The following is a 27,786-nucleotide window of genomic DNA, read 5'->3' on the forward strand; positions in this document are numbered from 1 at the left end:
TATTTATATATTTGAGAGAGAGAGAGGATGTGTGCATACGAGAGGTTATAGGGACAGAGGCAGAAGGAAAGAGAAAATCTGAAGTAAACTCCACACTGAGTGTAGAACCCGATGCGGGGTTTGATCTCAAGACCTCAAGATCATGAGCTGAGTGAGATCAGTTTCGGGTGCTTCACCGACTGAGCCACTCAGGTGCCCCTCCAGGGTACTTCTTAAGCACTGGCCTAGTCGGGTCTGCTCATCAGCTTTTTGTGGTGGTAGTTAGGACAGTTCTTTTTAGTATTTTGATTTCATCTCCATTTCTTTTATTTTCTCTGTTTTCCTTTCCTTTTCTTTGTTGCCTTATTCCCTAACCTCTGCTTTATTCATACTTTTTATTTCCACCCAAGGCCAGGATTCTCCTGTGAGCCCATCTAGCCCCTTTAGATTTACCTTGAACTAAATGATTGTTAATGTCTTTTAGTTGTTTGTCCTTACTTTAAAACATACACATTTGAGGTAGCCCAAAAGAATCAATTTAATTTTATTTTCCCTGTTAATCACTTCAGTGTTAGAATTTTTTATGTCTCAAATACGGCCTGGCTTTAGCCCCTCCAATATCCAAGCTAAATCATTTCAGTAGGACAGATTATTTTTGCAGACTTAGGGTTAATTTTATCCTTTTTTGACATTCTTTGTTTATATCACGTAGATCATTTCCTTAAAGGTTTAGTAACTTGTCTGAATGTTGATGAAAGATCAGAGGAAAAAATTCAGAAATATTACTGTTGTGATCCCCTTTTATTCATATTTGTGAATGTTCTGTTAGATTCAACATGCAGATAACCGCTATTTGGTGAATTCAAGTTAAACAAAGTAAAGCAAAATAAAAATTGACTCAGAACCTCTAATGGCCATATTTCTTACTGGTAATAACTGAAGACATTTGAGGGCTTTCAGAGTCTTCATCTTCAGTTTGGTTAATAGAGTTGCTACCGTGTGCAAGGAACCTAGGACTGTAGCTAGCAGAACACTGATGTGACAGTTTCCTAAATGTTTATAAAAACATTTACTGAAATGCACTAAATATCTACCCTAATGTACTAACTGCCTACCAAACATACCAAAACTTGAAAATAGATCACTTTTTGAACTACTGTACATTTCATGATTTTTTCCAACATTGATGTTACCCCCTACTAACACAATACTTATTTGTAAAAATTAATTCATTGTTTAACAAAAAGAATGGATTTCTTTTTCAATTCTGTGTTGATTGTGAGTTTAAAAATTAAAACTTTAGATGGTACCGGGGTGGGGTCAGTCAGTTAAGCGTCTGCCTTTGGCTCAGTTTGTGATCCCAGGGTCCTAGGTTGGAGCCCTGTGGCAAGCTCCCTGATCAGAAGGGGGCCTGCTTCTCCCTCTCCCTCTACTGCTCCCTTGCTTGTGCTCACTCGTGCTCTCTCTCAAATAAGTAAAAAAAAAAAAAATCTTTAAAAAAATAAAAATGGAAACTTTTTAAGTTATTAACAATCTGAAGATATGGTTTTGTGAGCTTAAATAAACTACAGAAAATATATTTTTCAATTTAGTTAATAACTTGAAAATGAAGACTTAAAACTAAGTCTAGGATTCTTTCTACAAATACTCTCTACCCCAAAATAGTTTATTACACAAAAGTTCAGTTTTTCTAATTGAAATCTGACTTCTTTAATTTTTTTTGAGAGCATGATCAGGGGTCAGGAGCTGAGGGCGGGAACTAATGAGCAGGCTCCAAGTTCAGCTCAGAGCCCTATGTGAAGCTTAGTCCCACAATCCTGAGATCATGACTCAAGCCAAATCAAGAATCAGACATTCAACCAACTAAGGCACCCAGACTCACCCCTGACTTCTTACTTTTAAATTAACCCTGAATTTTCTTTTTTTTTTGGGGGGGGGAAAGAGTGGAAAATTTTCAAATAAATGTTTCATTTTCTATAAAATAGACATGGATAAATTATTTGAAAACTATCCACTTCAGGTTGCACTAAACATTTTTCTAGAAAATTAGCCAATCTAATTTAAATGACTAAATATGGTTTTGCCTTCTTATTCTTGATAACTGTGATTGGTGTCCCTCATATAATATTTGGATTGTCCTTCTGAGTAGAAAACATGCAAAAACTACATTATCATGATTTTCATCTCAATAATATGGACATGTCTTATTTGAATTTAGAGTATCACAATTAGAATCTTAGATTTTTAGATTTTTTAATTTTGTATTTTGACTTTAAGGTTAGTTAAATTATAAGTGTAGATGTCAGAGTTTGCATTTATTTGTTTGCTTGTTTATGCTAATGTGACAATGTTGCTCCATGACTTGGGATGATTTTACCTCTCTCCTTTTTATCTTATGTCTGCAGCCTCATTATGGAAAGAAATATTTATCCCCCCCCCCCATTGCAGATAACTTTTCTGTCACTAATTTGGAACAGATGACATTGCTTATTTGTTTTAAAAGAAAAATTAGGTCTGTATTAATTGGCCAAGCTGCTATTTATATTAATTAATTGCTGTTTTCTGTGGTAGAGATGAAATGCAGATTCATGAGAAACAGATTTATCGTTTAATGCACCCAATTTATCAGTAAAAAAACAAAGCAATGGAAATTAAATTTAGCGTAGAGATTGTAAAAAATAATAGGTGTCTTTTTATAGAAGTTTAAGTTTCAGTAGTTCTGCAGATAAGTCAGAGTGATCAAGTCATAGGCAGTTCAGTGCTCTTTCAGTGAAATCTATTATAATATGACACAATAGTTTGTTATGTGGCGAGCCAAACTATTCTATAGGTCTCCTTGGGAAGAAGTAAAGACATGCATGAGCCAGTATATCTGTCCCTGTGAGCCAAACAAGTGAAAGGATGAATAATGGTGGCCTTGCCAACCTGTGGAAAACCTGCAGATTAATGAAATAGACAGTGGTAAGAGACAGCCTTATTAATTATAGAAGTGTAACCATGGCTTTCTGTCAGTTCAGGCTCTTTTTATTAAAATATAAATCGTATTTCATGTGGAGTACAAGTGGAAATGTAAACTGCAAAGAGTGCATGGTCTTTGATAATCTGCAAACTTTTGAGGACAGAATTTACCTAATGAGAGTCCTCTTCTACACAGGAGAGTAGAATTAATGTGTGAGTTAACAGTCTTGAGTAAATCTGCTAACAAAGCCAAATTGATTGTTGAGATAAACATATTTCCCAAGATAAGGATTATTTTCTTCCTATGGTATCTACAAACCTACTTAAAAAAAAAAAAAAAAAAACTGACCCATAGATAGCTAATGATATTGATTAACCACTTATAAAAATGGTAATTTCATAGTAAAGGCTAGAGATATTCTAGAGAGAGATCCACAGCTGAATATCTAGAAAGGCTGTAGATAAATGTTGAGTCCATGTATATTCAGTCCACATTTAGGGAATGAGCCCTGATCTGAGCCTATTTCAAACACTAACTTCAGGCAAGTTCTTAACCTCTCTGAGCCTCTAGGTTTCTAATATGTAGAATTGCTGTAATAATACTTACCATAAGAATAGCTGGCAGTAAAATAGGCCTGTAGAAAATGATATCCATTATTTCCAACATCCTGTTTAATCCTCACTATAGAACTCATGAAGCAACATATTTTCATTGTTTCTGTAATTCATTACCTGATGAAGCAGTAGATTTGAGTTAGTATAGACATGCATATGCTTTCTGAAAATGAGTCATAAACTTCCCATCTTCTGAGGCCTAAACTATTCATGATTTTACTTGTGAGCTAAAATCTATGAAATGGAAATATGCAGTAATGAGCAAAAGAGTGCCCTTCCTCAAGTTCAATGGTAGTAGTTCAGTGGCGGAGTCAGAAAAGTCAAGAAGCAGTTACCCTACAGTGCAGAGATGCTAAGGGAATTTGTAATCACAGAGTATAGGTGGGAGCTCAGCAACCTGATTGAAATGGCTGAGGGGACTGGGAGTCATTGGTAAAGGTTTCCAAAAGAAGAAGCATCTTAAATCCATCTTCAAAATTAGATCTAAAGCAAATACAATTGCAACTTTGAAAGATTCTTAGTAATTTAGGTGCCCAATATTTTTCTATTACCATTTTCTGCTTTTTAAAAATACATGTAAAATAAATTGTTAACATGCAGAAAAAGCATAAAGAGATGAAACTGTTCAGAATTCACCTTCCAGAGATAACATTTCATTTCTCATGCATGTGTTTATACTTTGACTTACAGAAATTAAAATCATGTAGTGTGTGCCCATTTATAAGTTTTTTACTTAATAGTAAAGTGTGAGTATTTTCCATATTATTATTTTAAAGCAGTTTTTAATAGCTTTGTAAAATTCTTTATATGGCCAGGCCGTAATTTGTTTAACCAGACCCACAGTGTAGGCTATCAGTGTATCTATTAGTCTTCTGTTGCCACTGTAAATATCCTAAATTTGTGGTTTTAAAAAAAATTGTGGGTTTTTAAAAAAAAAAAAAAAACCCACAATTTTTTTTTTAATCTTACAGTCCTATATGTCAGAAATCTGACACGTATGCCATTGGGTTAAAATTAAGACGTCAGCAATACTGTATTCCATTATGTAATCTCTAGGAGTTTATTGTCTTGCCTGTTTCCGCTTCTAAAGGCATTCTTTGGCTAATGCCCCCACCCCCAAATACATCTTCCAGACCAGCAATGGCGAGTTGAGTCCTCACATCACCTCGCTGATGTCATAGTCACATCTCCCTCTGTGTTCTGCCTCCCTATTTCACTTTTGGAAGACCCTTTTGAATATGTTGGGCCTACCTGAATAATCCACGATAATCTCCCTAGCTCAGAGTCCACTAATTAGCAACCTTAAATTCCATTTGCAACCTTTATTTTCCTTTGCTGTGTAAAATTAACATTATTCACAGAGTCTAGGGATTAGGACATGAACATCTTTGGAGCCATTACTCTGCTAGCCACAGTATGGTTTTATTTTTTTCAGTTTTATAAATAATATAAATTGTATAATAATGATGATGCTCTAGTGAACTTTCTAGTACATGGATCGTTAATTACATCTATGTTTTTTAAAGATAAACAAATGGCCATTTTTTTTCCTGTAAGTTGAATAATCTGCTTTTTTATTACATAGAACTCTAGATTTTATATACTACTTAATAATTATCTACTTAGAACTGAAAAAGTGAGATACATATATATATTACTTAGTGACTGGGTTATTTTATAGGTTGTAGAGTTCCTACTCAATAGAGCAATTTTAAGTTAAAATTACTATGTAGAAATACAAAATATTGACTAGAGACAAATGAGAAGTGGAAGTTGATAAATATATGAAGATTTAGTTTATTGCGTAGCTGAAATAATCCTATAGGATTTTTATAAAATGTTGAATAAGAACAAATGAGGTTTTAGACAAAGTAAAATTTCATTCATCACCAAAATATAAACTCTGAACTCATTTCCAGTGTACAGTAGTATGTGAGTATCCTACATACATTCATACTTTAATAATGATAAAATAGAAAGTAACTTGTTAGAGTGTAAGACCGTACATACCGTACCTACTTGTATTAGTATACCTTACAATTTCTCATTTAATGTAAAACACAAGAATCTGTAAATACATTAAATACTGAGAGAAGTATATTACATCCTGGGAGAATAAAGTAATAATTCAGAAATACATAATGAAAAATTTAGCAACAGATATGAGATTGACAATTCAAATATGGATTTTGAATTGGTGATTATATGAACGATCTGCAGGAAAATAGGCTAGGTAGGCCTAACACACATTAGAGTGAAATGATGTAATATAACATGAGCTGGCATCTGGTTTGCTTTTAACCAAAAGCTAAAATCCTTCATCTGGTTTATGTTTGTAGATATTTCTAACACCATAGTATCGCAGCTAAGTTATATTGTTCATCGTAGGGAGAATTTTCATTTTAATTAATCCCTATTTGTGTTAGGAGTTCTAAATAGAAGAAAATACTGTATTTTCAAAAGAATCTCTGTGATGGCTAACTTCTGTGCTGGGATGTTCTATGAACATATACTAAGTATGAGCAAAGAATGATCCCCAAGTTAGCTCAGTGTCCTCTAGCAATCCTGTGCTGTCTGGTCAATGGTGAATATTCAAAAGTAATGAGTTTTGCCTATTGTCATGAATTGTAGAATGATTAAATAGGTAAGGATTTTCTCCCATGAACTAGACAACTGGCAGAACTTAGGCATTTGAGGCAGCGTGGCTGGATGGCACTGCCACTTTCCCAGAAAAACAGGAGTGGGTCCACCAGGGATTTTTGTTAAGTCAACCCAATCAGTTCGTCGTTGGGTACCCACCCAATCAGGCCCAGAGAGCATCTACGCATTCCATCACAAGACTGAGAGTGGGGGCACAGATACAGAGTACAGAGAGGAACAAACTAATTTGAGGAGGTTCCTGAAATTAGAAGGAATAGAATTGTTGACCACCAATCTGTTCACACCACTCCTTTCTGCCTTATTTAATTGATAAGGGGAAGGAGCACAGAAGAAAGGGCCTCATTACAGGAAGAAGAATAAAAACTATTTCTTGGCTCCAAATTTATGCTCTTTCCTCTCTGAAGCAGTAAGTCTTCTAAACTGTCTTCCTTGCCAAGTAGAAAGAACTTCTAGGAAAAAAAAAAAAAAGATTTAGCTTAAAATGTAATTGTGGTCTTCACAACAGAATAATAGGTTATTTTCCCATGAAACTAGGATAAGTAATCCAGGCCTTAGCTCTGGTTTTCTTGGTGACCTCATCCAACACTCCATCCCTCAGGACCAGCTCTTACAATCTTATATGCCCCTTTCCTTCACAGTATGCCCTGAATGGTCAGCAAGGGTTTCATTAGCATGGAGGCCACTCATTTGGTGGCTGTCTGGTTACATTGGAGGTAGATGCCACAGGAACAATACAAGCACATGCAAGAAAAAGCATAGGCATAGGCCCTAATTTCCCAAAATCAGTGATATTTTCCAACAAGAGCCCCATGATCCAAACCATTGATTTATTAAGTTCCTATGCTGGGGATCACATTAGGCAGGGCATTCATTTGTATCCTCATGTGATTTATTAAAGATGACACACTGGCAGACTTATCAAATATGAGCACTCAACCTTCTTATTTGGAAAACGGCACATACAGGTTCTCCTTGTAAGGCAATAATAGTGTCCAAGGACATCCTACTTTGGAAGACAGCTTTTCTCAGTATAGAAACTTCAGCATTCAGTAAGGACAGGGTTTATTGGCTATCTTTTAAGGTTTGCTGGGTGAACCTAATAAGGTCTTTTATGTGTGCTATAATGTCCCCCAGGCCAATGGAGGGGACAAGAGAGTGGCCAAATAATTGTTCCAGTGGATAACAGAAGATGCCTTGAGGAGAGGATGATTGACAATTCTTACTATCATGAGGCAGATTCTCCCCTGTGCCCAGGAAAAACCCATAGTGCAGTGCCCCAACCACCCAGGTGGAAGCCATGACCAGAGATTGTGCCACACAGCAATGGGACCCATTTGGGGCCACCCATTAAATACTTGGGCAGCAAGACAGGTCAGAGTCATTGAACACTGAAATTTCTGTACTAAGAAATTATGACAGAATACACAGTTCCAGTGATATCCATCCCATATTCCTGGTATAATTAATTGGGTTGTGTTTAGAGTGGTTTTTCTGTTTCCATTATAGGGATGCCCAGGTGCTCAAATGTCCATAAGCCAGAGTAAGACCATCCCAAATCAAAGCATAGCTACCCATAACTCTATTACTGGTATTTCTAGGACCTTTCCAATTAGCATTTAGACAGGCTGCCCCGTAGTTTGATTGACAGAAGAGAATACCCATGCATAATGTTGATAGTGTGTGCCACAAGCCAGGTCTCTGGATCTATATTGGTAATAATCAGATGAATTAAGAGCTTGTTCTTCCTTAATGTAGTGTTTTAGGACTATTCGATCCCCCTCCAGGAGTGGTAATACACCAGCATGGCAATCCTGATGAGCCAGAGAGAGGCAGCTGCCCACATACTCAAGAGTTGGACTGATTTCTTTGTCAGGCGAGTGAGCTCATTATAGAAAGGTATTTCCATTAGGTGCCCATTCCATGACCAGGCACCACCGATTACTAAGTTCATAAAGACATATTTAGAAGGAACTTGTATGGGGACTTCTTACTCTTCACTTATGGCGTGATCCTTATATGTTAAGTGCCTGCAGCTTTAAGAATTTGACCAAGTCCTGCATACTATACATGTTGCCTGGAGGAGGTAGCACTGTCATGCATGAGATGGACTAGGGGTTGGGTATGCTAGACCAGGACCCCACCCCACCCATTCTAGTGTTGGAGGAAGTCATCAAGATGTGACAGCCTGTAGACCCATGAGCTGGAGCCTGGCAATCAGAGGCTTTCCACCTCCTCCCCAGTACTTGGAATGTGCATTCTGCTTGCCTTCCCCACCCCCAGAAGCTGCCCCAGGAATATACTCTTCAGATAGAAATGTGGTCTGGAGGCTGTTTAGACTGGGTACATGACTGAACACAGTTAAGACCTCTCTATAAAATTTTAAGATTCTAGTGGGCAGGTGTGGAAAACTAGTCACCTTGTAGCCACCCAAGACAGGCCTTGTAAGTTCCCATGTTCATTAAAACTGCTACTTACCAATCTTTCTTTTGACTATCCTGCCCTCCACAAATGGGGCTCAGTTGTACATTATGCCCAGGAAGCCCATGAGGAGGTTGCAAACAATTTCTAAAGATGCTGTTTTGTTGTTTATATTCTCCTGTGAGTTGGCTCTTTCCATTCTAGAGCTCTCAGAGGAGAGTTTAGTTGGCTCTGAGCCTCTGAGACAGGGAGTGCTCTATATCCCCTTGAATGAACAGCACACTTCTGAGATTGCTCTTTTAAAAGGCTGGTTGCCTTTCTGTCAGCCCGTGTCTGGAGGTTTCTTTCTAACTAAATGCAATTTTATGATCTTTATATTTTGTGAATTTGACTATAAATGACAACTTTTTTAGCAGCAAAAGTGCTACACTAAACAAAAGACTTTAGCTGTACAGAATGAAAATACTTTTTATACAGAGGAAAAAATGTAGTGTGGTAAATGTGAGTAAGGGTTTTTGCCCTGTACACAGAGTGAATAAACCAAGAATTTCTATAATGGCTTCTTTGGGATCCTGACTGTGTGTGAAAATAGAATGTAGAGATCTTACGTTAATTACGCTCTAAAAATGCTTAGCTTTGACTTTTACCAGGTTTGCATTTTCATAAGGTGTTTGCGATGATTAACATGAGCAAAGCATATCTGGACACTATTTAGAATATAGTAATTACTCTATAGGTGGCATTTCTGCCATTTCTCTTTTATCAGGAGATGAGAGTTTTCTCATCAAGTCCAACTTTTTTTTTTTTTTTATTTATGATAGTCACAGAGAGAGAAAGAGAGAGAGAGAGAGGCAGAGACATAGGCAGAGGGAGAAGCAGCTCCATGCACAGGGAGCCTGATGTGGGATTCCATCCCGGGTCTCCAGGATCGCACCCTGGGCCAAAGGCAGGCGCCAAACCGCTGCGCCACTCAGGGATCCCTCATGTCCAACTTTCAAATTGAGTTTCACAGACTCAGAAAAGGTTCAGGAAATGTTAGCCACTACTCTTGTTTTTCCATTCTGTATTTTCCTATAAAGCAGCCTTAGGTTTTCCTCATAAGAAACAAGAAGTAAAGAGGCATTTTAGGAATATAGTTCTACATGCATAAAGGAAAGCAGAGAACTAAGACCATGCAATCAATTCAAACAAAAATGTTTAACTCAAAATATTTTCCTAATTCCAGTTTTTCAGAATCAGCAAAATGATTCAGTGCTTCTCTGTAGTGTCTGAGAATTAACATGAATGTCTTTTACATGGTATCCCTCAATAAATGCTGACTCATTGATAATTACTTTCCTTCTTTAGGTCATATTTCATGTGTACATACAGATGGAATATTTCTTTTTGTCACATGTGACAAAATGGAGCAAGTATGTCCTGGTGCTACATGCGTGCACTTGAACCAAGTGACATTTTAGGGATTTCCATCTAAACATCAAAGGACTGGGTGCTGTCAATGTGCCTGCATCAAGTCAGCGGCCTAATTTACTATTTCATAATATATTGGTGTGGCAGGCCTCTCTTTGCAGTCTTTTTTTTTGCTCAGGGCTGTTATAGCTCAACTAGTTCCTCTGCTGTTAAAAAATTGATTAGTTTTCTCCCTCTGATACTTGGAAAAGTAAGATTTATTCATACTACTTCGAAAGTCTTTATTCACTTCAGCCCTTCCTTATTCCAGAAAGAGTTTGAGGGCTTTATTAAACATATAGGGAGGCAACAGATATACTTTAAACTTAGTGATTTAGGAACTAGAACAAAATAGAAAAAGATAAGGTGATTTTTGCACAAGAAACCTGCTCTTTGGTGGTGTCTGTATGAACGAGGGCACAAAGCCTGTCTTTTGAAAGTGGTCTTGGAACCCTCCATGTTAGTATCTCTTGAAATGACTCAGAATCCTGGCTGGGGGTATCTGGATGGGACTGAGTGGGTGGGGGTGAGCAGAGAGCTGGACAAGTGGGAATCTTGATTTGTTCAGTCTCCTGGTGATTCTTAGTCACACTGAAATTTGAGAATCATATTGCTCTTAATGTTTTAGCAGCCAAGCAAAAAAAGGTAGACATGTCTTTTTACAATGATTCACAATGTGCCTAAAATAGAAACCAATCAATTGCCTTAGGAAAGCACAAGAATTTCTCTGTGGGTGCTTTGGGGGTAATGTAATAGCCATTCATATTAATCTACTGTTTCATAGAAAGTTTGTTGTAATCTAAACTCAGAAGTATTGGTTTTGATACCTACAACAGTTCAGTCATGCCATACAATTCCTTTATCTATCGTATAGCAGGGGATAAAGGGAAAAAAAGAATTACCTTTATGTTTCTTATCTGTTAGATGATACATTCAAGTAGGATTCTTTGATACCTCGCTCAAAGCATTGCATTCTACTTCTCTGCTTAGTCTTGTTCTACAAAACCCTCTCTTTGCTTCAGGAGATGAAATCAGCATTTAGAGAGTCAAAGAATGAGCATATTAGGGAATTTGAATGTTCAGTCTGTGTGTTGTTCTTAGCCTTTGAGACCTGAGCGATTCTGTTGACATTTACAGCATCCCATTCCTCCAGTGTGCCCTCTTGTCCACTCACTCCATTGTCCTCGTGTGTGCCAGTCGATGGCACTCTTTTCCCACCTATCATGGATCCCCTGCACTAAAGGCATACGTAAATGTAGTCACAAATCATTGCCCTTTCCTATGAAATCAAGATGTAGAATTTCCTTCCTGGCTATAACATCCATCTCTGCCACTACGTTTTTTCTAGTCAGTGAACCAAACAGGTATTTGTCATCCTAATTATGACTTACAGTCCTTTAAGTTCTGTCCAATTTTTTTTTTTTTATTTTGCGCCCGATCCTTGAGCTGATTTTCAATGCTCTCCCTGAATAAACCTATGGTCATTAGTACCCTAAAGTCCTTGCTCCTTTGTTTTTTTTCAATCCTGGATTATGGGAATGGGTCCCACAGTAGTAATATGATTAATGGGCATCAGTGATTAATTAATGAGATTGGTAAGTGGAGTTAATCAGTACCTTTATGTTCCATTAGCACTTTACTTTTACTACCCTCATAGAATTTGGCCCATTGAGGTGTAATTTTTATGGGGATGGTGATCTCTCTCAGTGGAAGCAGAGACTGTGCCCTCCCCAGACTGTCCCAGGTACTACATGTCTTTTTATCTCCCACGGTGTCTGGCACATAAGAGGCCCTGAATGAATGTATTTTTAACTGCATATAATAGAGACGTTTGGCCATTATATATTTATTTTCCATTAAAACATCTATTACTATTATCATGTTTCGATATTTTGTGAATTGAGAGAGTAAGCCAGGTATTTATTAGTAGTGTTCCGAGCACCAGAGGTTAAAAAAAAAGGGGGGGGGGGATTATTTCATTTAAGAAAATACTAAGTTTGGCAAAGAAAAAAAGTGTCTTTCTCTGAAGACAAACACATATTAGTTGCTCATGATTATTATTTCCTGTTTGTTTTACTTGAAATAATATTGACTTTAGTTCATAGAGTTGGAGGCTCATGGTGCCTGAATACAATGTATGATATATTCATTGTACCAAGATTTAAGACCTAAACAACTATTAAATAATATGTGCTTATTATAGAAAATTAGAAATATATAAAGAAGAAAAGGCACCTAAAATCTCACTACCTAGGTACAGTGTATCTTAACATTTTGGTATATCCATTTTTCTTATTTTTCTGTGATTAGTTTTAATGGTTGAGTTTCTACCCTCTAAATAATTTTGCATTTTGCTTTTTCACTTCATCTTTATGCTCTTGATAAATTTTCCCATCTGATTCCATAAAGTCATAATTATAAATGTGCATAAAACTACATATCTTTGCATAATCCCAGTTTTATGTGACCATGCTGTAAAACGTTGTTTTTATATAGATTAAAACTTTTTTGCAGACTTTTGCTTACAGACCTTGGAGTCCATTGCAGAGTAAAATAAAGTACTGCTTTATTCCTTTTTGAGAGTGCCAAGGACAGTGTTTTTCATAAAGTAAATCCTGTGACCCACGCTTTTTTCGTACTTAGGCTCTTAAGCCTGTTAGGAGGAATTTTACATAGACTATTACCTTTTCTCCTATTGATGCTTTAATGAGGTATTTAGTGAGCACAATTTGCAACTAGAGAGATAAGAAATGATGGAAAGAAAGACTCGTTTGTATCATTATTTGACTGAAAAAGCTCACAGGTCATATACAGTCAATTTGTAATGTTCTCTTTCCCAGCCATCAGGGTACCTGGGAACTCAGGGCTGGCCTGCTAGGTAGGAAGGATTGTAGCTGAATCCAGAAAGCATGATGGTGAGAAATATGTTAAAACTAAACCCATCAAGACACAACCTTCTACCCACCCTCTCACTTTACCCCAAGGGCTTTTTTTTTTCTTATTTCCTTAAACGTTATGGATTTTTAAAATACCTTATTATGAACATATATTATAATGATTTAAGAAATTAAAATGTAGTAGATATACTAAAACCATTGAATGACATACTTCTAAAAGTTTGCATTTTTGGTATATAAATTATATCTCAATATGAATTTTTTTAAAGATTTTATTTATTTTATTCATGAGAGATACACACAGAGAGAGGCAGAGACAGAGGGAGAGGCAGGCTACCTGCAGGGAGCCTGATGTGGGACTCAACCCCAGGACCCCAGGATCAAGACCTGAGCCGAAGGCAAACGCTCAACACTGAGCCACCCAGGTGCCCCTCTCAATATGAATTTTAAAATAAAGCCAAAAAAAAAAAAAAAAAAAAAAAAAAAAACAATAGACGGCTACTCCATCCATTCATTTAAATAAGCATTTTGTAAGTTTTAAAAGAAATAGTTATAAGCCTACTCTCTCAGTTGCAAAGATAAATCACATGTAGATTGTTCTTTGGGGAGTTTATGGTCTAATAGGAAATAAAATGTGTATTTAAGTCTAGTAGCAGAGGGAAAGTTGTATGTATTGTAAGAGAAGTGCTGACAAATTGCTGAGGAAAAGCAGAAAATTGATTATTCCAGCAGTGATGTTGAAGATGGAATCTAGAAAAGAAATATTTGAGTGCTAATCAACTTTTCATGGATTAATGTAGAATTGATCAGTTAGGTTGGTAGATTTCAGTGGTGGTGAAATAAGGAAGTAGCTCTCTGATTGCTCACACTTTCTCAGTGTATATTAGTCAAGATTTCACCTGAGGCTGGATAGATTGGGACACTAGAAGGAAAGGAGGTGCCATCAAGTCATCCTTTGCAGAACTATAGTATATGCATCTTAGGGAATTCCAGGTAAGTTCAATTTGTGTTTGTGTAGAGCCTTTCAGCTGCTAGGTATGAATGCAGAGTAGAAGAATACGTAGGTATAAGTAAGCACAGTTGGTGTTTATGGAATGACTATGACAAAGGGGGAACAAACCAGGGAATTTGAGAATGCTGAAAAGAACATACTGTAATATTTGTTTGGGGAAGTATGTTTTCAAGGCATTGTCAACATTACTTGGAAACTTGGTTGAAATGTAAATTCTTGGTCCTAGACCTACTAAATCAGAAAATCAGGTTGAGGTCCAGCACTCGATTTGAACAGGCTCTCCAGGTGATTCTAAAACACACTGAGAAACACTGGTTTGGGAAATTTAAACTGATGGGAGACAGTACAATTATGGGAATGGAGCAGAAACAGATGATGATGGATAACTAAAAAGAGGATAGTGAATATATGGCTCAGCCATCTCCATGAGAGTGAGAGAATTCAAGTGAGCCATTGAGGGTGGGTAGGGTCAGACACTAGGATACTTGAAGGATTTCAGAAGGGGAGCAGGTAGGAGACTGGGGTGATGTCCAGATGTTCCATGTCAATTCTCCCCAAGAATCATGACACAGAGGTAGAAATGGAGAAGAAAACTGTCAGGCAGGTGGAGAAATGACCATTGAATAAAGAGTGACCAGAAAATAGGCTGCATTAAAGCAGGAAGGTTAGGGGATAGTCTAGCTCTTTCCTTGCCCTCATCATCCAGATCCTCAGGCCTCCTTGAATATGTAGGATGTAAGGGAAAAACAGCCAGGACTCTACATGCACGCTGTAAGAAGGTGGTGCCCTCATGTCCAGACTTTGTTCACAGGGCACAGGGAGATCTTAGTAGAGCAAAGACGAGAGGAAGATGAAGTCAAATCAGTACAGATTAGTGTGGAAGGAAACGACCAGTGGAAACAGGTGAAAAGTCTTGGCGTCTTGCTTGTTTTTTGTTTTTTTTAAAGATTTTATTTATTTATTCATGATAGTCACAGAGAGAGAGAGAGAGGCAGAGACACAGGCAGAGGGAGAAGCAGGCTCCATGCACCGGGAGCCCGACGTGGGATTCGATCCCGGGTCTCCAGGATCGCGCCCTGGGCCAAAGGCAGGCGCCAAACCGCTGCGCCACCCAGGGATCCCCAGGCGTCTTGCTTGTTAATGAAATAAGCAGGTGTGTGAGACTTGACAGAGCAAGGTGAAAGCCCTTATATCTGATGTGATTGGGTCGGCACTTGTTTAGTTAACTGAGAAAGATAGCTATGAGGAAATTTTATTTTTAGTTGTATAGTATTTACTTATATTCACTGCTTGAACTTCCAGATTGTTTTTCTTGCATAAGTCACACTCAGTATTCTCACCTGTGGATTCCAGCTTTAGCTTCTTGCAAATAGAACGATAATTGAAAGATTATTTATTTATTTAGATTTTATTTATTCATAGAGACACAGAGAGAGAGAGAGGCAGAGACACAGGCAGAGGGAGAGCAGGCTCCATGCAGAGAGCCTGACGTGGGACTCGATCCAGGGTCTCCAGAATCACGCCCTGGGCTGCAGGCGGCGCTAAACCCCTGTGCCACCAGGGCTGCCCTAATTGAAAGATTCTTAAGAAGAAACACAAGGGCAAAATCTTCTAGACTTTATCATTTTATCCCCAACTGTTTACAGTTGTGTTGCCCACATAGCTGGTTTTTGCTTTAAGAACTCACCTTTATTCACTCTTTCCAAACATATAGGTCTGTTTTTAATACTTTTTTTTAAAGCATCTTATGTTCTATTGCTTTTTACTATTTGATTACATAATTATAATGATAGGCATAAACAGGATTGGGAAAAAACACACCTGATTTGATATACATACAGTTCAACAGATGGGAGACACATGCTTGCATGAAGTCCCAAATGTGCATTTTCCTGTAGGCATATGTTTTATACAATGAATTAGTAGGTTAATCTGGCAAATGGTGAATTTCAAGTCAGAGTTGTTCTTAGTGTTGCTTAGAGCAAGGTCAGTGATCTGTCTGAGTTGGATGGATGCGACATAAGGACATCTCTCCTGACATTTCTAGAGGCTTGAAGCCAACCAGGATGAAGGAACCAGTGGTCTCTGAGATGGAGAGTAGGTCACAGTTGGGAACACTGAGGATCTATCGAATCTCTTTTATCTTTTTTGACATGTTTTTTATTTGTTCTTCCCCAAACACTAATGAAATAATTTTAATTATGAAAATTGTTTTGTGGGGCTCCTGGGTGGCTCAATGGTTGAGCATCTGTCTTTGGCTCAGGTTGTGATCCCAGCATCCTGGGATCGAGTCCCATATCAGGCTTCCTGCAGGGAGCCTGCTTCTCCCTCTGCCTATGTTCCTGCCTCTCTCTCTGTGTCTTCCATGAATAAATAAATAAAATCTTAAAAAAAAAGAAAATTGTTTTGTAAAGTATTAAATGTCTTTAATAATTATATTTTCTAAAGATCATTAATGATTTTTTGGATTATTTGATTGAAGCATAGTGTGGTACAGTTAATGTGTTAGCTCAAAATGCATGATATACATGAAATCCTAATTTCTACTTTTCTATTTTTTGCTTCATGGCTTCCACCTAATAATATAGAAAGCTAATTTTTTACTGTACAAAGTACATAAAATAGGTTTGAAAATCTTAATCATTTTTAAACTGTCTTTAAGATTTTTGTATTTAGATTAAACATTTTTCCTAAAGCTAGCACATAGTTATCCATGTTTTCGACTATATAAACACCATCCCAGTAGGAAAATAAAATTTTTTCAGTTAAAAGAATATCTTTTATTAGAATGACACTTTCTTTATTTTTTTAAAGAATATTATTTCTTTTTTTTTTCCTAAGATTTTATTTATTTGACAGAGAGCAAGCACAAGCAAAGGGAGCATCAGAGGGAGAGGGAGAAGCAGGCTCCCCACTGAACAGGGAGCCCCACACGGGACTCAATCCCAGGACCTTGGGGTCATGACCTGAGCCTAACTGACTGAGCTGCCCAGGCACCCCTAGAATGACATTTTAAATTCTGTAGTCCATGTACTGTGTATGTATGATACAAATAAATATATTTATAATACTAGGAACTAGAAGAGCCAAATAATATAACTTAGATAATGGAAATCAGCTCCGTAAATTCCCCCTCTTCTCATTTAACTTGGTCTTTATCATCCCAAGTATGAAAACTGCCAAGTATGAAAGTAACCCGTAAGTTCAAGTTTCATAGGTAACTGAATTTGTAAGCTGCCTGCAGCACTGCTAGGACACACTGGAAAGAATATATTCCATATCTGTTTTATTTGGGAAGTTGAAGTCTTTATAATTTTATACCAGAAAAAGTTTGTCTTTATTATGAACTGATACATTTTGTCAGACAAACTATCGTTTGCTATTTTGCTTCGGCCTCCAGGAATCTTAGGGCTAGCTTGTAGTTACTCTGTGGCCACAGTTTTTATAAAATTAACTTCATCTTCTTCGACCTCTCTTACCAGTATTTTTGTTTTAGCAATTCTGTCATCTGTTATTTATTATAAATATTCTTAATTCCTTTTTGAAACTTGGTGGTAGATAAATTCAATAAACCTAACAACTATTGACTACTTGCGTTAAGTTAAATCTTTGACCTGGCAATAGTGAAACAGACAGGTATGCCTTCAAGGAGTTAAAAAAAAAAATACTTTTTCAGAAACCCCTAGGAAATGCTTGTTCAAATATAGAACAAAAGAAAACAATATATGTATTTTGCTAAGCATGTAAAGTGCACACCTTTTATTGCTAGTTTAAAGTCCTCACTAAGGCAGATTGCCATTATCAAAGCCTAGATGTTTTCTTGAGCTATTTTGTTTTATTCAGATTTAAAATCAGGATTAGAAACTGGGTCTCAGATAACCTCTGAGATTGCAATGCACATACAGTACAGCCATTTCTGTTCTTAGATATCTATAGAGAGTTGTGAAGCTGGTCTTCTGTGAGAACACACTGACCTCATGGCTTTCAACTTCACTCTGGGGAGGCATTGGCATGTGTGAGATGACCAGAGGTTGCCCACAGAGTCTTTGATAAAGATGATAGTTTGTCTGATCGGTACTATAAAATGATTTTGAAAAGAGGAGGCATCCCTACTTTAGTCTAAAAGGAAAGAAAGCCTTTTCAGTTGTCCATATTGTTCTTTTATGAAGAAGATTCTTAGGCTTCGTGCAACTTTTAAACACCCAGTTCCTTGAACAAACTACTACATAAGGCTTAGAAGGCTGTACATACAGTGGTAGTCCATTCCATAAGTGGTTGGCGGATAGCACCATTTACAGAAACATTGGAATTCACACATTTTAAAATGTAAATTCAATGTACCTTTTCACCATGACCTGACTAAAAAACAAGATTCGTGAGTTATTCTGCCCTAGATATGTCATCCCCTGTCCTGTGAAAGAGAATATAGTTATTGCCTGAATTTTTCTGGAGCTGATTGCCCTTTAAGTGAATGTCCTTGTCTTTTAACTGATGGCCTTTTGCTTATTTTACTGCTTATTAGCACTTTAGTTGTGTGTGATGAACAGAATAATGCCTCCCCTGCCAAAGATGTGTACGTACCCTAATCCCTGCAACCTATGACTATGTTACATAACATGGAAAGAGAGATTAGATACAGATTGAATTAAATCTATTAATCATTTACCTTAAAATGGGGAGATTATTTTGGGTTATCTGAGTTGCCCCAGTGTATTCACAAAGGTTCTTAAATGTAGAAGAGGACAAGTGATGTGAAAGGTACTTGGCCACTTTTGCTGGCTTTAAGGTTGAGGAGGGGGCTGCACGAGCCCAGACTTCTAAAGCCTGGGAAAGGCAAAAGAAACCTGTTCTCCCTTGAGCTTCCAGAAAGGAACGCCCTCCAGACACCTATGATTTTTGATACCTAGTGAAGTTCATGTCCAATTCCTGACTTACAGAACCATTAGCAATATATTTTGTTGATTTAAGCCACTAACCTTGTGGTCATTTGTTATGGCAACAATAAAAAACAATGCATTTACCAGTGTTCCAAGAAAGGAAGAATGAAGATCAAACTCAAGGTACTCCATCCAGGAAAAGATTTAGTGTATGTTGAATTTTGCAGGGCTTGCTGGCAAGGAGATAAAAGACGGTCAGTGAATTTCAGCACCCTGCCCTCACTGCTTCCCATTAATGCAGAAAATCTGCAGGTGTCTGTTGCCTGACCTGAAATACACTTCAAAACAATATACCTTTGTTTCAGTCAGCCTCCAGGCTGCCTACTTGGCTATCATGGGAGTGAGCTTTTCATGGAATACATTTATTATGTTATTTCTCTTTAAAGTCCATTTTATGACTTTTCCTTTGTCTAGAGAAAAAAAGCTCACACATGTAGCTTGGCAGTGAAGGCCCCTTGACAACAGAAGCTTCTGCTGCAGCTACGTCATACTTCTTTTTCTTATGCACCTTATATTAGCCAAGGTAAAATACTTAACGTTTGATGAGCCTGGCCTAGTGTTTTGCACTTTTATTCTTCCTGCATTTCATTTTCTCTGCCACTGGTGTCCTTCCAGATCCGCACGCCTCCTCACAATCCCCTATGAATTCTTTGAGACTCAATTCAAATATTAAACTCCCTGGAAAATCAAGGAACATAGCACGTCAAATAAAATTATTCCATCTATCCTTTATGCCACATTATGACTTGTATTCTTTGATTAAAAGTATTTCCATTTCCGGATGCCTGTGTGGCTCAGTGGTTAAGCCTCTGGCTTCATTCACCTCAGGACATGATCCTAGGGTCCTGGGATGGAGTCCTACATCAGGTTCCCTGCAGGGAGCCTACTTTTCTCCCTCTGCCTCTTCCTCTCTCTCTCATGAATAAATAAATAAAATCTTTAAAAATAATTATTTCCATTTCATTTTGTTTCATTCTGTGAGTTTCTTGAAGGTAGCAAATAGGTCTAATATATTTGTGGGATCTTAGTAACTCACATAGCTTATAGAGTAAATACTCAGTAAATAAATTTGAAGTGAACAAATGATTGTTACCTAACCTGGCCAACCTACCACAGAGATACCATTAGATTGCAGATTTCTGATTCCCAGGCCAGTCTTTGGTTATATTCTGCCTCTAAAACTTAAGTACTGGGGGATCCCTGGATGGCTCAGCGGTTTGGTGCCTGCCTTCAGCCCAGGGCATGATCCTGAGGTCCCGGGATTGAGTCCCACCTCAGGTTCCCTGCACGGAGCCTGCTTCTCCCTCTGCCTGTGTCTCTGCCTCTCTCTCTCTCTCTCTGTGTCTCTCATGAATAAATAAATAAAATCTTTAAAAATTAATAAATAAAACTTAAGTACTATAAATTTTTTTTTAAATACCTAGGGAACATTTTTATTTTAAATAAAATTTTGGCACTGACTAGTTTCCTTTGATGCCATTTCTCCTTCTTTATCTCTTAATTCTTAACACTTGGAATTTCATGGTTTTGTTGTAGCAAAATGAAAACATCAAAATAGTCTCTCTGCCTTGTTTAATTTTTTCACGAGTCTCTTTGCAAGAATTATTTTGTGTGTTGGGGCACCTGGGTGGCTCAGTCAAGTGTCTGCCTTTGGCTCAAGTCATGATCTCAGGGCCCTGGGATCAAGCCTCTCATGGGGCTCATGCTCAGCACAGAGTCTGCTTCTCCCTCTCTTTCCTCTCTGCTGCTCCCCTGCACCCCTGCCCCACTCACACGTTTGCTCTTTCAAATAAATAAAATCTTTTTTTTAAAGGAATTATCTTGCTTGATAGATCTATTTTTTTTTTTATTTATTTAAATATTGTGAAAATATCTGGGATGCCTGGGTGGCTCAGTGGTTGAGTCTCTGCCATCAGCTCAGGTCATGATCTGGGGTCCTGGGATCAGTTCTGCATCAGGCTCCCCATAGGGAGCCTGCTTCTCCCTCTCTCTCTCTCTCTCTCTCTGTCTGTCTCTCATGAATAAATAAATAAAAATCTTAAAAAATAATATGAAAATATTGAGAAGACTGAAATGTAATCAAATAGCATGGCTGGTATCAAATTTTTTTGACTTTAAATATTTGTATATTCTCTCAGTGCTTCTATTTACTGCCTTTTTAGATTTGTTACTGATGTTGATTTCTCAGTGGTTGCATGTGGGATCTGACTTGCTGAGCAAGTCTTTATGATATTGAGAATGTATATGGTAAAGCTTGGAAACTGTAAACATTATTCAGATGGAATGAATTATTTTCATAACTTTTATTGTCACTTTACACTGTGATTGCAAAATGTTCACAATTTTCATAATGATGGGAGTAATTCCACTGGGAATTTAATTTCTCTTTTTTACAACTATTGTCAGAATTCAAAAATCTTAAAATGTTTGGCATAATTTTTAGTGTAATCAGTAAAACACATCCTTGTGTTGCATAATTTATAAGTTTGGTTTACAACTTTTAAAAAGGAAAACTGTTCTATTAACGTAAATGAGCGCATTGGCGTTAATGTTTTATGTAAGAAGATCATCATTAATTTAGAAAATAGAGGCCGTTAGTAAATCATTGAAATGCAAATGTATTTAAAACAGATTTTATTTTTGAAATGCTATGAAAATGTTGATAACTATTTGGAAACAGTAGATTGTAACTATAGAAATATCCTGCTTGATTGAACATTGCTTGGTTGCCCACTATCTGATTCGGATAAGCTAACGTGTTTTAGAATGGTTCAGAAGCTAGGCAAAGCCATGGTTCAGAAATGTGTCTTCAGGATTTGAATCCTGTCGGATTTCATAAGTGATTCACCAGGAGTATTTTGCTTCCTTTGCTTTAAGGACAGCTTTAAAGTAGTCTTTGATTTAGCTACTGATAGTTTCAGAAAAAAGGAGTGTCCTGTAAGAAACCGGTCTTCTTTAAATGTATCAAGGGTAAATCCCGTAGTGCATCAACAAATTTGCTTTACGGTTTTTTAGAACTAGTCTCTGGTTAATTCATTTAGAATAAAAAATGAATCTGTGGAGCCTAATCATATAGATTGTGCTAGAGACTTAGCTTACCAAAGATTACACTTTTGTAGAAACCACCAAACCATTCTCGTGTACATCATGTCAGTTTCTTATCTCCTTAAAAAAATGCCAAATAAATTGACACATTCTTCTTGTCTCTTCTTTAAAGAGATTCCTTCTGCCCAATTTCTGCCATTATATCACACTTCCCTTATCATAAGCAACACGTCTATTTATTCTCTTAAGTATGTAAATTTACAGTGTATGATGATGACTTCTGATTCACTCCATGGACTTGGAACTTATCCTTGAATTAGTGTGGTAGTCTTCATGAAACAAGCCATTGCCCCCTACTTGTGTACATTTCACTCTTAAAGCCTTCAACCTGCTATCCACTTGCTTGAGTATCTTTTGATTATGCAAAGTTCAAAATAAATTTATCTGAACAGTCTTTGTATTGTGATCATTTGAACACTTTGCATGAATTCCCATGCTAACCTGATGCTATTACTCTAGCAACTTGTGATCTTTTTAGATTTACTGTTATTTTTCTACAGGAACAGTTCTGTTTCTCAAATAACTATTAACAACAATCATTTTATTCTTTCCTCATAGGTACTACAGTGCAACCATTCTGCAGATGTCTGGTGTTGAAGATGATAGACTTGCAATATGGCTGGCTTCCGTTACAGCCTTCACAAATTTCATTTTCACGCTTGTGGGAGTCTGGCTTGTTGAGAAAGTAGGCCGCAGGAAGCTTACCTTTGGGAGCTTAGCAGGTAGGTGACGGGATGAAGAACTCTTTTTCTCTAATGATGACAAGCTCACCTTCCAAAATACAATACCAGTAGCAATTATGATATTGTTCTCTTAGCCAAATAATAGACTCCTTTTAGACAAAAAGTTTTTTAAAAGGAACTGAATGTTATGATATGTAACTAGAATGTAACTAGAAACTGGAATTTTAAGACCAATCTGAATCTACGGAGGGTAACATTCTACTGCTGTTAATTTTGAGCTCTGCTCAAAGGTACAAAAGTGAAAAGAATAATTGGTTTTTGTTCTTCTTTGAAAAATTTGATCTTCATAAACTCGCTTTTTAACCTGTTTTATTTTTAAGTTTGGTATAATATGGAAGTAAATTTGGAGCATTTTTTTAAAGCTCTTTGAATAGTAGAATATTAGAACTATTTAATTTCTTCAGAAAGCAGCAACAGACTCTTTGTAAAGTGTTTGAACCAGGCTCAGATTCTAAGGTAAATCCTAACTGGTTAAATGTGTTTTCTATAATAGTTAAATAAGACAAAACTTTTCTCACTTTCAAGTACTTTTTGTCTTTAAATTCTATACATTATTTTTCTGCTTCACTTACAGAATGAAATCCACCTTTGCCATTGTCTTCACATGTTGCATTATACAATTTTCTTATCTCTTTCATATATATAGATTACTAATTATCAATTAGCTGGCTTCTAATAGCTCCTTTATAAGTTTAATTAGAATAAGAATACATTTTTCCATTAAAATGTAGAGTTTCCAGGCTAACATGAACTACATTCTCTTTTAACCAAATTATACCTTTAAACACTGATCTAATAGCACTGCTTCAGGCACTTGTCCCAGATTTTAATGAGAAAATGCAATCTGCATTCCAAAGTTATTAGGAACACATAGTCTCTCCTACCATTATCTCCATCAGGAAGAATAGAATGCTTCCACGCTCTGTTCTTGCCTAAGCAGTGGAAGGACTTAAGTCTGATAATGTAAGTTGAACTGAGAGGAGGGTGAGCAAAGATTGTCTGATTAAGAGGCAAAGGTAATTGTAACAGTCAAGGTACACAGGGAAGCAGGAGGGTAAGTGAGAAAATGTAAGGGACAAGAAGGCAAAAAAACATCCATTCGTAAACTTGTTGAAGAAACTAGTAGTGTTTAGTCTGGAAGAAAGACTATAGGGATACCCAGTATATATCTTATTCTAGCAGGTGGTAGATGTTATAAGGGTATAATTTTTACTTAATATGGAAAATATATTCTTAATCAGAACTATCTAACAATAAATTGGTCTGTCTTATTAGGATGATAAACTCTCAACAGAAGGATACATGGCCATCAAGTGGTGATGTACCAAAAATAAATTCCTATAATTGGGTAGAAATTAGGTTTGTTGATTTCTAGAGGTTCAGGTCAACCTGAAGAAGAGGGAATAGCTGCTTTACAATTTTTTAATGGATACCCACCCTTCGTTTTTAACAGGGCCTCTGTATATTGCAACTGTAAGAAGTCTATTTTTTTAAATAGAATTTCAGGTCTTCTTAAATTTGACATTTGGCTTTGGCATCTGAGGAAAACATTTTTTCTAGTAGCCCTTTATTTGTCATATTTCAATGAGACACTTTCTCATCAACTTCTGAAGGTTTTTAAGGCATTGTAGATCTAGAGCCATACTGCTTGGGTTTGAATTTTGTGACTTTGGGCAAGTTTCCATTTTCTCATTAGTAAAAAGCAATTCAAGTCCCTACTACATAGGGTTATAAAGAGGACCAAACACATTTATACACATATGACATTTAAACCTCTTCCTGACATAGGTAGTAAGGTGCCTAGCTCATCTTAGCCATCACAGCATTTTTCCTGACAGGGTGATTCTTTGTTGTTTTAACCATAATGTGAAATAAGCTTGAATCACCGGAATCCAGGAACTTTCCTGAACTCTCCTAGCTGATGTCCTGTTTCACCTCTCAATGTAGGTGTTCTGCTCCAAGAATTTCCAGAGCCCATCCCTGGCTATTAAGAGAAAGTATTAAGACAATTACCTGGGAGAACAGTACTGAGAGATGTTAGGGACTGCTTTTCATGAGCAACCCGGAGGCACTTTTCTTTCCTGCCTTTTTTTGTTTCCAGTCAAAACCACCAACACTCCAGCTCTGCACACTACTAACACCATGCAGTGATTGCTCTCGCATGAGAGAGATCTTCCATCAAGTAGATACTTGAGCTCCTTGTTATATAGCCAATTAAAGTGATGATGTAGATATTACAGTGGTTTAAGAGGTAAAAGGCCTAGTTTCTTATCACAGGTCTCCTCTTCTACATGTACATATAGTGGTAAATAGAGCTCTTTATGCAGTTCTGGTTTTTAACGGATTTAATAGGTGCCAGTAGACTACAATGACCAATGGAATTTTACACGTTCAGTCAAAAACATGCTGTTCAACAGCCTTGCTAGTGGATTAATATTACCCTTCCTGTGGATGTTCGTTTCACTTTCTGATGCCAATTGGTTCTGGGTTAGTTATATATTTATTTCAATATTTTGTTTTGGTTTTTGTAGATATCAAAACTATTTGATAGTGCTAAGGATTAGGATACTGTTCTATTTAAAATTTCTTAAAAGCCTTTGATCCAATTCTGTCCCTTTTCTTACGTTTTTATTATGATTTATTTTATGATACTGGGTTAAATTACTGAGAACTCCTATCAAAATAATTTTTGAATAGGTATTCTTTAAAAATCACTACAAATAAACTATACTTATCTAGACCTGGACAAAAGTACTCTTGATACAAAGAAATGTAAAATATATAGTCCATGAATAATTTTAAATGGAGGACATTTTGTGGTGGTCTGACTTTTGATAATTTTTAAAGATTGATGTATTTATTTGACAGAGACAACAGGAGGAAGGGCAGAGAATCTCAGACTCCTGGCTGAGCGAGGAGCCCAATGCAGGGCTTAATCCCATGACCCAGAGATGGTGACCTGAGCCAAAATCAAGAGTCAGATCCTTAACCAGCTGAGTTACCCCAAGTGCCCAAATGATTTTTAATATTTTTAAAGCTTTGCTCAGAGAACTGGTCTTTCTCGTAAATATTACACATATAAAGACATATTAAACATATAATGATAATCTCTTGATATTTTTAACAGAAGAAAATCTGTGTCTATACAGATTTATTATAACTAATCAGACAGCCAGAAACACAGTGTTAGTTGTCCTCAGATATCTTGATAGTAGAATATTTCTGAAAACGTCACTCATAGGCTGTCTCAATCAGAATTACCAGAGGGTACTTATTTTGAAATATATACTTATGGACCTTACCCAAATGTGTTAGGATCTCTGAAGATGGGGTCTGGAGCATGTGAGTTTCAAACAGGTTCCCCAGCTGATACTTATATACAACAGTGTGCTTTATTAGAGTCATGGGAATAGGAATTAAAAATTTTCTAAGTATTTACTAGTAATTTAGCACTGCACCAGGTAGTTAATAGTAACTTATTGAATTAGATATTGTTTAGCATATTATTTATCCAACACACTTCACTTCTGTGAAGACCATCTTTATTAGGAAAATTATATCAGAATCCCAAAGTGTCACAATATACTTAGTTAAGAAGAGACTCTTCGCTTAAAATATAAAGAATGTGCCTAAACTGCAGAGAGCACTGGAGAAGATCCAAGGCCTTCTTATATTGGACTCAAATTTGGTTGGAGTAATGATCAATCTGACAATAATTATAATAATTTGAATACTAACAAGTGGCTAATAAAATGTCTATAACTTCTTAAATGAAAGGAAATCGGTAATTCAAGTAGTTTTAAGCTTTAAAGGTATACGAGTATATAAGGATTAGGTGATCATTTTAAAATTTATTGCGTAAAGTCATTTAAGATACCATTTCCCTTCCTAAGGAGTTTATCATCTTAAAAGTTTATTTTACAAGTTATATTGGGGCGCCTGAGTGGTGCAGTCAGTTAAACACCCAACTCTTAGTTTCAGCTCAGGTCGTGATCTCGGGGTCATGAGATGGAGCCCCAAGTCAGGTTCCATGCTCAGTGAGGAGTCTGCTTAAGATTACCCACCCTGCTGCGTCCTCTCATGCTCTCTCAAATAATAAATAAATCTTTTAAAATATTTTTTAAAGTTTAAAAGTTTATTTTACAAATTATCATATGTCCCATATATGTGATCATATATACATATATATATATTTATATATCATATCACACACATACACATCTATAAAATAAGCTATACCAAAACATATGTGATGCCCAATAATCTGGGGAGCTGTTTAAAACTCAGGTGTCTGTTCTGCATTTTCTGGATATGCTGATTCAGAGGTTTATGTACATCCCAAGCATTTGCTGCCAGTAGTAAATTAGGCCTGAGAAACACTGCTATATATAATAAAGAATATAAAGGTATAATACTGACTTTTAAAGGATTGTCATCTAAAATGCATTGAAATAAAAATAAGTTTGTGCTTAAGGGTTAAATCTTCAGCTTTTTAGGAATTTTGTGTACCTAGGAGGGTTGGTTCACCATATTTTGCAGGTAAATTGGACCTTTTTAGAGAGGGATGCAAGAGATACACTGTACGTGCTGCAGAACTCTTGGCTAGGATATGTACCATATTAACCCTATGACCTCAATTGGATAGTCTTAAGATTTGTTTTTTTTCCCCCAAAAATACTCAGTATTACAAAAATCTATGGCACTATGGTCCATTCATTCATTCATGTGCTAGGTATACCATCTTAGAGTTTATTTATACTTTGTCATGGAGGTAGGTTATTTAATAAGCATTATAAAAGAAATGTATCATGTGTCCTTCATATCTTACATTATCAACATTACCAGATGGAAAATCTCTACCAGTCTTCCCTGCCCCATAACAATGTGCCATGGAAGTAATTTGGGGAAATACTTTAAGGACCTGGGTTCTTTGATGGGCAGATTCACAGTAAAATTCAGGTTTGTTTTGGTTTGAAGAGGAATGATTTTCGTAATAGACCTAATATATCCAC

At 36.7% G+C, this 27,786-nt stretch overlaps 1 protein-coding gene across 1 annotated transcript in view; it reads left to right on the top strand.

Moving 5' to 3' along the window:
- SLC2A13 (solute carrier family 2 member 13) overlaps positions 1–27,786 on the top strand; it is a 360,021-nt gene that overhangs the window by 215,215 nt on the left and 117,020 nt on the right. The window contains exon 5 of the mRNA XM_077870447.1: positions 22,590–22,753. Within this exon, the coding sequence (XP_077726573.1) occupies positions 22,590–22,753 (164 nt within the window). The remainder of the gene's footprint in view (positions 1–22,589; positions 22,754–27,786) is intronic.

This window comes from Canis aureus, chromosome 25 (assembly GCF_053574225.1).
Source record: "Canis aureus isolate CA01 chromosome 25, VMU_Caureus_v.1.0, whole genome shotgun sequence".
In the NCBI taxonomy this organism is placed as follows: domain Eukaryota; kingdom Metazoa; phylum Chordata; class Mammalia; order Carnivora; family Canidae; genus Canis; species Canis aureus.